The sequence below is a fragment of the Oenanthe melanoleuca genome, chromosome Z (genome assembly GCF_029582105.1).
Source record: "Oenanthe melanoleuca isolate GR-GAL-2019-014 chromosome Z, OMel1.0, whole genome shotgun sequence".
Classification (NCBI taxonomy): domain Eukaryota; kingdom Metazoa; phylum Chordata; class Aves; order Passeriformes; family Muscicapidae; genus Oenanthe; species Oenanthe melanoleuca.
This window is the reverse complement of record NC_079362.1, coordinates 52,649,030-52,659,438: the sequence shown is the minus strand read 5'-3', so window position 1 is coordinate 52,659,438 and position 10,409 is coordinate 52,649,030. Positions and strand designations below refer to the sequence as shown.

At 38.6% G+C, this 10,409-nt stretch overlaps 1 protein-coding gene across 1 annotated transcript in view; it reads left to right on the top strand.

Annotated features, from left to right (window-relative positions):
- Positions 1–1,422: 1,422 nt before the first annotated feature.
- Positions 1,423–10,409, top strand: part of ANKRD31 (ankyrin repeat domain 31) — a 60,779-nt gene continuing 51,792 nt past the window's right edge. Inside the window, 6 exon segments of the mRNA XM_056513377.1 lie at positions 1,423–1,689; positions 2,396–2,451; positions 4,079–4,158; positions 7,420–7,466; positions 8,078–8,172; positions 9,147–9,184. Coding sequence (XP_056369352.1) covers positions 1,505–1,689; positions 2,396–2,451; positions 4,079–4,158; positions 7,420–7,466; positions 8,078–8,172; positions 9,147–9,184 — 501 coding nt within the window. The 5' untranslated portion in view covers positions 1,423–1,504.

The window sequence follows — 10,409 nt, the reverse complement described above, 5'->3', positions numbered from 1 at the left end:
ATGTGCAGCAATTGCTGCATATATGCATATGCATACGACTAAGACAAAGCAAAACAGCAATTCAGTTTCAACACTTACACGTAATTCACATACCATTTAAGATGACCTTTAGTATCTCTGCTCTGTTTTCCACATTTTCCATGGACATGATTTGGCAAGTACTAAAACCGCTAGTCAAGGTCAGTGGGAGCAGGAGTCACGGTGATTTGGGGGCTGTAGCTGACCCTGAGCTCTCGCACCTGCAGCTCTGGCGGTGTCCTGCCTGCAGCCTGGCCGTGCTGCGAGTGGCCTCGGGGGCAGCGCTGCCCCACTGCCCGGGGGACGGCTGAGCCAGAACGCCTGTGCCTGAGGAAAACGTTGTTGTAATTAACAGATGACCACGGAACAGTGCTACTGCAAATGCTGAAAATACTGTCAGCCAATAATTTGGTTATTTCAAACCTGTTCCCACTCATGAGTACATGAACCGTTCCTTGGTAGCAACTTAACCAGAGCACAGAAGTGTTGCCAATTTAGGCGCTCCCTAAACACAGACACAGAGCCTAGTTTAGAAAGGAGACATTGTTTATTCTGTGCAGGGTATAAGGTGGAGTTTTCCACAAATAAAGCGCACCAATCCTTGAAACTTTGCACTATACATTACATATATATATATATATGTATGTATGTATGTATATATGTACATATATATATATTAAATATATGTGTATATATATATGTGTGCGTGTATACATATATATATATATGTTTTAGCAAACAAAGAAATCCCAGTTCATTGGTTACAAGTTACTTGGTTCTCTTATTAATTAGTATTCTACCTTTTATTGGTTGAATGATTCTCTTGTTTTTCATGCAAATGTGTCTGCATGCCAACCCATTCTCAAGTAGGTGGGTTTCTTGAGACGGTCCCTGAGTTACTGGTTGAAACCTTTCACTTTGAGGCTTAAGATCCAGTGAATTGGCACTGATCCATTGCAAACAAACAGCACGGGGACCTGTGGCTCCAGTCACAAGGTGACAAGAGGCACAGCAGGAGCTTTTTGTCTGAGGACCTGTAGTATAGCACAAGGAGTAATGGGTACAGATTGATGGAAGGGGAATTTAGGTTAGGTATTAGGGAGAAATAGTTCCTGTGAGGGTGGTGAGACGTTGGAACAGGGTGCCCAGGGAGGCGGTGGGCGCTCCAACCCTGCCTGTGTCCAAAGGCCTTGAGCAGCCTGGTCTAGTGGAAGGTGTCCTTGCCAATGACAAAGGGCCTAGATGAATTTTAAGGTCCTTTCCAACCGTCTTGCCTTTTTCACAAATAAGACACTGTTTCACAACTCCCTTCTCACTCTCTGTAGCTCTGTGGGCAGATGACTGTTTCTGACTCTTGAGATGCCAGCGTCGGAAGCGCACAGAAGGCTCACAACTCGGAGAAGCGAGCCCCGTCTGACCACACGCAGCTCGGTGTCTGCGGGCACTCTGCGGCGCCGCCCGAGGGGCAGCCAGGCCCCGCCACAAGATGGCGGCCGCCGCTGAGGGGGGCGCGCGGCTGCCTGAGGAGGCGCCGGGGCAGCGGAGCGGCCGCACCATGGAGGGCCAGGGGAGCGGCGGCCACAGCGACAGCGACACGGACAGCGACGAGACTATCGTGGAGGGCTCTGTGGTGGAGAGTGATGTGGAGGAAGAGGAGTTCCTTAGGAGGAGGTGGTAATGCGGTGTGGCTGCGAGCAGCACCTGCCCACCTGCCCGTGTGAGGGCGGCGGCGGCTGAGGGGGCCGCTGCCGAGCTGAGCTCAGAGTTTTTATTCCCTCTTTTTTGTTTGTTTGTTTGTTTGTTTTGGATTTTGTTGTTTTTGTTTTTGTTTTCCCCACTTTGTTCAGAGCCGTTTTATATGCTCTTAGGCCCAGTATTTCTTAGCTCTGCAAATAGCTCCATTGATTTTCACACACCTTGTGTGCCTCGGAGCTTATGCCTCCGGACCTACCATTTTACTAACATTTTAGTCAGCAGAAGTGAAATGCCCCAGGAAACAACTCGGAGAAAATAAACACTTATTAAATACAGTTCGTGCTAATTCTATTTCCTTGCAGCTTTGCCTTGATGTCCTTTGCATATATACTTTAAGACGTAGCAAGGATTTGAAATCACAGACATATCTCTATGATGGTTTTGTGGCACAGTAGTTCTTGGAAATACTTTAAGTAGGGAAGTGCCTCTCTAGTTATGTCTTTCTATGCAGAAAATCACATACATCCTAGAGTTTGGGGTTTTTTACTGTTTGTGTCAGCGCTTGCCCAGGTGTGTCCCCACTGCAGAGGCTGGGATGGGTGCTTTCAGATGCCCTTTGAGTTTATGGGACTGTAATGCTTACAACTCCTTAACGACCTTTTGTTTTATTTATTTGACAAAGGTTGGCTTTTCTTAATAAGGACATTGCTTTAACAACTGAGATAAATATTAATAAAGGTAGGACACATTCTTTTTTCAATCTCTTGGGTTTTTTTTTCCTTGAACTATTGCTTTGGATTGTTCCCCAGTCCATGTTTAAACTTGGGTGTTGCATTAAATTCATGCTTAGGAACTGTGTCCTCTTTGATAACATTCCTAATTTTAGCTCAGATTTTGAAAGATTCGTCAGCACATTTTTAATAAGTTTGATTAGGTTTGCTCCTGAGTTTTCTGTCCCTCCTGTGCACTGTGATTGAGAATCCCTGGCTTGGGAAGTGTTTGAGCTATATATAGAGATATCCTTTTTATTATGTATGTATATTTGTGTACATGTTTCTGAAGAATAAATTAAATGGATTCTATACCTATAACAGCTGTATGTAACTCTAGCTGCTTATGGTATTTTCAAAACCCCATTAATACTGGTAGCATATCTATTCTCTTCAACATAAAAAGTTTGAGTAGGGATATTTCAGTGCATTATGTTTAGTGTATCATTAAATACTTTCAGCATAAATGAATGCACACTCATTTAAGGTCTTAAAATATTCCCCAAAAACTCCCATATAGCAGGCTGCATGAACAAGTATGTTTTAGTTACATAATAGTTTCACATTCCTTCATTGACCTTTTTATATGTTCCGTTTGACTTGCATTCTATAGCTTTTATTTCAGTGGTGTTTCAGTCTGGCTATTCTTTAAGTAACACACAGTGTTCTTCCAGATTTGTTTGTGTTTATTTTTTTGTCAGTTTGAGGATCTGAGTGGACCATAATTTTTTATCAACCTGCTCTGAGTTAATACAAATGATATCTTCAGCCCACTGAAGTCTGTGGAAACTCCAATGGCTGTGACTTCCTAATGCTGAACCTTTTATAGTTGCTTAATTGTCTTAAGTGAGAGAGAAGCATCATCCCGTTTTTAACTTCCCTGTGATTGTCCACTGGAGTTAAATCCTTGCAACGTTCAACATACATAGTTTGAGGCATGTCTGTTTGACTGAGTTCAGTTTGTGGAGTAGGCTTTTGTCTGAGAGCTGTGTGGGGAGTTTTTTTCTCTGCAGCTGTAGTAGATTGTGATAAGCATTCTGCCTGCATCATATTATATTTAGGAAGCTGGAATTAGAATTTAATTCACGGTTTTGTGTATACTTGTGTAGTAGTAATTTGGTGTTACACAGCATCTCAGTTTTCAAGCATAGGATCCAACCTTAAGGGTTTCTCTCTTTTTAATTTTTTTTTTGAGAGAAGGTCTTCATTTGTGTAGTCATTGAAGAAACAATGCTGTCTAGAAGTGCAACTTTAGTTGTATGGATCAGACAGGTTAAAAAAATTGCAGTAATTGGTTTAAAAAATAAAAGGAAAGACCTAATCTCCAATGCAAAATCAGGGATGGTCCTGGAACACTAATTGAAATAAATTTCCATAGCTGGCTGGTTTTATTAATTTCTAGTTCATCCATGTAGTTTCAAAATCTACTGTAATAGATTATTTAGCCAGTTCAATAAATTGCATATCAGAAGTTTTGATGCATGTAGCTCAGTTACTGAGTTATGTAAAAAGTTATGGAATTATGGAAAATTACATAGAAATTAAGACAATCGAAATTTTAATTACTGGGAATTTTTTTGTTTGTTTTTTTCTAGGAGGTTTTTCTCCAGAAATCGGTTTTATACGGAAATTTGGTGTCCACACACACTGTCAAAGGGCAGAACTGATAAATCCAGTGAGTACAGCAGTGGTAATGTCTTCCCTAATCATATCTCATGATTATTTATTAATAAACCCACTGGGCCTCCCCCTGAGGGAGGCTGGTGGTTTACAGCTGAATTGAATTTAATTGTGTCACCTAAGTAGCACATAGTCTGCAGGAATGTATCAAAGTGTCTTCTCTGGTATTTAATGAGATTAATATCTTTCAAATTGGAGGAACAAACCCAGAAAAAATATGAAGAAGTTGTGGAACACATATTTTTTAATATATTTCTTTCAGGAGCTGAAGGGTAATCATCTGGGTTGACTGTGCCAGAATACACCCTGGGTTACTCATTATGACATTAGCTGTGATGCAAAGATTGGTCAATTGTTTCTTTCTAAAGGAAAGATATAATAATCCAAAATCCAGAATAAAATTTCTGCTTGCATGATGGTGGGGTATTTATTTTACTCTGTGGATAATTCTTCATTCCCTAATCCACTAATTAGTCTACCTTTTAATGTATTTACCATGGTTGGTAGCTAGCCCATAAACTTCTGTTCAGTTGAGCAAGTAGTTTTCCACCTGCATGTGGCAGGCTCGTGGAACAATTAGAGACAAATAGGTTCTCTGCTTTTAATTGTAACTTCTGTTACACTGTTTTTAAGCTAAAAGTCCATTTGGACTGGATTCACCAGTCCAAAGCCCACAATCTGTGTATCTTTATTCCAATAAAAAGAGTTTTTCTAAAAAGAGCTAGACTGCTTCCTTGATGATAAAAGGTACATTGAAAAAAGACATGTTTTCTACTGAAGTGAATGTTTTACAGCTCATTCTAGAATTGCAAATAAATTTATCTCAACTAGCAGTGTGGGGAAAAGTGAGCAAAATCCAAAAAATGCTGTTATTTCAAAAATTTATTCCGTAACTTTATTTTGCTCCTTGCATGTCTGAGGGCTGCCTTGACTGAAGTTTTCATGATTTTCTAAGGATGGAGGGAACGAGAGAAATGCTCTTGCACTTGCTTTTTCCCCCCTGGGAGATGAATTGACTAGCTGTTTCTTAACCTTAGCCTTTGAATTTAATGGTTTTCACCAGATTAGCTAATCCCAAGTTTAAGGGCAGCTGCCCAGTCCACTAAAGAAAAAATAAGGAAGGCAAAGAAATCTAGTTCTTTTCACCAAGTAGTTTGGGTAATTCTTAGTATTTTTTGTTTTGGTCAGACTTGTTTAGGACACTGGGAGCTTGGTCATGCCCCGCTTGGGGACAATATAAAGTTATAAGTTTTTACTGAATACTGTGAGGAGTGATCTTTGCCTGTTGTCTTTGGTAACTATATGTGTATATTGCACCGATGTGGCTCTTCAAGCCTTCAAGACCCAACATGGAATGTACTTTCATATAAGCTCTCTTTCTAGTTTGTCCTCAGAAATTATCATATCTGAATAGAGCATGTAGTTGTGATATGATACGAGGTTCATGCAGAGTAGATGGCTGTGAACGTTTTTAGGAAAAGTAGTATCTGTTCTAGTTGTTCCAGAGAGTCATAGTTTTCTTTGTGCTTCAAATGGGTTGTGGGAGACTTAGGGTATTGCAGTCCTGTGAATTTTCATCTACCAGAGATGCAGTAGACATAGATACAGATTTTGTAGAATCCAGGTTCTTTTCAACAAGTCATTTTCATTACCTGTTAACATTATATTCTGTAGCATGTTCAGACAGGTCTAATGATTGTAAGTTTGTGCTTTCCCTTTTTTAGAATTTTATTTTCTTACACTGTTTGGTGAGGTGCACCAAAAGTTTAGGTAACACCTAGCAGCTTTTAAGCATTAGTCTTTTTTTTGGAAAAAAACTGGAGTCCCCTCATATAGTCATCTGTATAAGTAATTGTTCAAGTGAGAAAAATTACTGAGATTTTGTGGGAATTTCTTCACCAAAAATGGCAGCAGAATGAAAGGCTGTTCCCAGTACTTCAATCGGAGTCCAAAAATACCATTTGTGTAATATATATGGTTTGAGCTGATGTCTCAATCAGTCAGCAATATACTGATTTTGCTTAGCACCAATTTTTTTTAGCAGACAAAACAATGTCTTCTTCTGAGTTATAATGATAGTTTGCTGAGATTTTAAAGCATCTCTCTGAGAAATGTTAGCCAGTCAGAGAGGTTTAGTAGTTGTTCTCTTACTCTCATGACCTTGCTTGGTCTCTGGGTAATGTTCTATGTAAATATTCAGGCTGACTCACCTGAAGGGTCTATTTAAACAAAATAAATAACTTTCTGTGAACTATCGCGTTGCCATATTTTGGAATTACATCAGTCAATAATTGTTGCACAAACTAAAGAATCTGTTCTGTTCCAGGGATCCTCTTAGTAGTCATTTCTACTGGGAGATTTCTATGTCTTGCTCTTGAAGCCATTGTTAAGATGTTTGTTCTTACTGTGTGGCTAGTACCTTGTGTAAGCCAGAGAAGTTGTCAGTTAGAGTCCACACCAAGCTCTTTATTAAGAGTCCTCTCGTGCTGTTATTGTTGTCCACTGTAAGTCAATGATTTGTTTAAAATTGCAGCCAGTGTGTGTGGGTAGTCCACTAGTAATACTCAGTCTTAGGTCATCGGTGAGAGAACTATTCTGAAGTTCTTAATCATTCCTAGTTTGCCTTAGACTTTGTATAAAGGCTCCTTTTTCCATACTGAGGGAGATCTCTGCATTATTGTCAAAGGCACAAAATGCAGATCCAAGGTCTTTGGATCTTGCTGTCCTTACTCACCTGCTCCTTCCTGTATTGGCTTGTGGCAGCTCTGCCACTCAGAACAGCCTGATGTGCAGGTCTTGCAGTTCCTTAGGTATGATATTTATAGGGATATTGAGAGCAGTGTACTAAACATCACGCTCTTTGGAGCAGCACCTTGTCTTATTTAAAGAAAAAAAGTTATCAAAAAGAGATTAAAACTGTGAGTTGAAATTAAAATACCTTGCGTTTTGGTCCTTTCATGTATTAGACATCTTAAGTCTGAAGCAATTGTATCTTACTTGCAACAGTTTGTTTTCCTGTGTGGGTGAATGTTTTCTTCTTGATTTATTCTTCAACATTTCTGTCAAATAGTACAAGTAAAAAAAGGTTTAAGTGGAATGCTTTTGTACCTTAGTAGTAATGTATGTTATAATGGGATCTAAGAATTCCATTTCCCAACTAAACTACAGAAGGAAGAAGATAAGCCTGCAATAAAACTCAGAAAATAAACAATTAAGTATTTTGTTCACTAACTTTTAAAATTTTTTCTTCTTTCAGGTACTTCAAGAGGCACACACATCGGACCAGTCTCAGTCCCTACTGAAGTGAGTATAATACATTGCACAGGAATTCTAGTCAGGCAAAATGTAATTAAATAATGCTGTTATACTTCATTTATATGTTATTTTATTCCCCATGTTCTATTGAGAAACAATTTTCTTGTTTGCTTAGTGGAGGATCTGTATTTATGTTGGCAGTAGTTCAATGTCCAATATGGATCAAGCTGTACTTGGATTTATTTTTGTTGATACTACCTTAAATAGTTTAAGAACATAACCAACAAGAATAATGGAACTTGGGGAAAACCATTAGACATATAAAAACTTGTAATAAATAATATTAGGCTTTCTGTTCCTGAAAAGTATGGAAAGATTTCAGTGGAAGATAGATTTATAACAGAAATATAGAAAGAAGTAATAAAGAATAGGAAAGGCCATTTTTTTTCACGTAGAGAACAAATGTGCAAACGTGACTAGCTACACATAGGAAATCCAGATGTCTTATTTGTTCCATGTCCTTGGAAAGAAAAGTTTACCTCTAAAATAACTGCAGCTGTTCCCACAGATAATGGCCAACTTGCAGTACTGTAAAAATTTTCCTAAAATGAACAGATTACAATTCTTTATGATTTTTTTATTGTATCATTTAATTCTAGGGGTTGGATAAACCATTCATCACCTACTGAAAATATTCCTAAGCCTGGTTTTTCGTTAAATTCTGCAGCAGAAGAACAGCAAAATAATTCTGCAGGTATGTTATATTTGTAAAAAATGAGTAGTTGCTCTAGCTGTTGTAAAATCATTTGAGAAAATAATTTGATAAGCTGAAGATGTGTATCCATGTAGGTTTATATAGAATCTGACTCTACGTGTTTTTTACGACAGTTGTTTGGCATGGACTGCAACTTCTGTTTTGTTAAGTATTTTGTTGGGACGGTTTGAAGAGGTAGCTTTTTTCTCAAGCCAGTAGTATATGTCCAGTTTAGAATCATTTCAGTGCTGTGGAATTTTCTGACAAAGGTTACAGGCCACATGGTGCTTAAATGCCTTATAGATGTGTAAGGTAAACAGGTCATGGAGGGTTCCTCCTTGCTTCTTTCTAGTGTATCCAAGAATGAGAGACATCTGTAAGAAAAGAGAAACAAAAATGCTATTATTCCCCAGGTCTGTATGGCATGTGCTGCTACTTAAATTGTCCTTCCGTTCCTCAGTGTTCCCAAAATTGCAGGACTGCCCTACCTGTTTTCCTGTCTTCCATTTGAGCTTATTTTTGGTAATCCAGCGGAAAAACATTCACTTTATTTCTGTTTAGGAAATTGCCAGGGACTCATATGAATATTGGATGATGAGATCAGGGGGTTTGGGATCATCGCTATCCAGAGGCAGGAAGTTATTGGATTGTTTTAGCAGTATTGTCTAACTGCACTGTAATTAGAGAGGGCAGAGGCTAGGTCTCATCATGTGAAATGGGTGGCAGTTCCATCTGCTGATAGTCTTTGGAAACACAGGACTGTAGCTACAGTGAATGTGACAAAATAGCTCTGACATATTATTTGGTGACTAACAGAGCCTAACCAGAAATTTAATTGTCAGTTCCACTTCGGGAGCAAGACTATAGTAGTTTTTTAAGGTTTGAAACTTAAGCCTTAATTAGGAATTTATGCCATATGTTAAGAGACGATAAGAACTTTCAGAAGTTGAATTTTTCTATTCTCCTGAATTTAGATATCAATATGAATGGATTTCAGAAGGATTCAGAAGAGGTAAGCAAGTACATAGCTGTTGACAATGACACTGAGCACACTGAAAACAATTTTAAAGCTAATCTTTATTTTCTGTGTTTTTTGGTAAGAGCTGTAGTTGCTAACTTGCAGTACACAAGTGTAGAAGCATAGCAGTGAAAGTAAGAATCATCATGAGACAGAATCTGTAAGGGCTGTTACTTAAGCTAAAGTAAAGAAGACACTTAGTAGCTTAAAATATTTCCCACCCATGAAAACCATGAGACAGGTGGTACATTTGGAAGGTTTCTGAGAAGGAAGAGGTTGTTTGTAATTATCCTTTTTTTTTCAGAGATTCTTACTCGTGGCCAGAAATAGGTAGTAGCAGAGTGAAAGATTCTGTTTAATGCATATATCATATCTTTATGATTGTACCATCTAGTCCCATTGATTTGTACCTACAAATAAAAAGTCAGTTTTACTTGGCTTTTTTCACAGATCATGTCAGTTTATGTCAGGGAAAAGCAGTTCTTGGTAGAATTCACCAAAGGCAGATATGATACTGGTATTGATACTGGAATTGGCCAGATGGGAACTTTGTAACACAGTTTTGAGTATTTGAGAGCAGGCATTCTTTATTGCAGCAGTGGTCGCTTGGAGGATCCTTCATCTGAGTGCCCTTAGCATCCAGTGAACAGAGTGTTTATCACACACACCAATCATGCATTCATTAGCTATCTATCTCCCCTTACTTGATGTATATATACTTTATATTACAAAGTTGCACCCCTTATCGAAGTCCCTGTATGGTTCTTTAGGGTATCCTTTGGCTGTTATCAATGTCCCATGTCCTTTTTAGGGGTCCTTGACCCCTGCTTTTGAGTATGCACAGTATCACTGTTTCGCATAACTTCTACTTTGTCAGCCTTGCAGAACTGGCAAGTTGGCATCCTGCTTGCATTTTGCATGACTTCTGCTTGCCTAAGTTTCGTCTTTTATCTATTTTCCAAGGCTGTGCTGTTCTATTCTGCTGTCCTTATCAGAGTAAAAAGCTGTTTTGTTCTACTGTCCTTACTGTTCATGTATTCAAGCAAATATGAGTGTCAAATACTCCATCTCAGAACAAAGGAAAAAATGAAATATCCTAGGATATTCTTTTCTCTATTAATATAAAACTGTAAGTTTATTAAATGAAACATTCTCATTGTACAGGATTAGTCCCATAGAACAAACTCTAAATGCCTTGAAATAGAGATTGCCTGTTAGT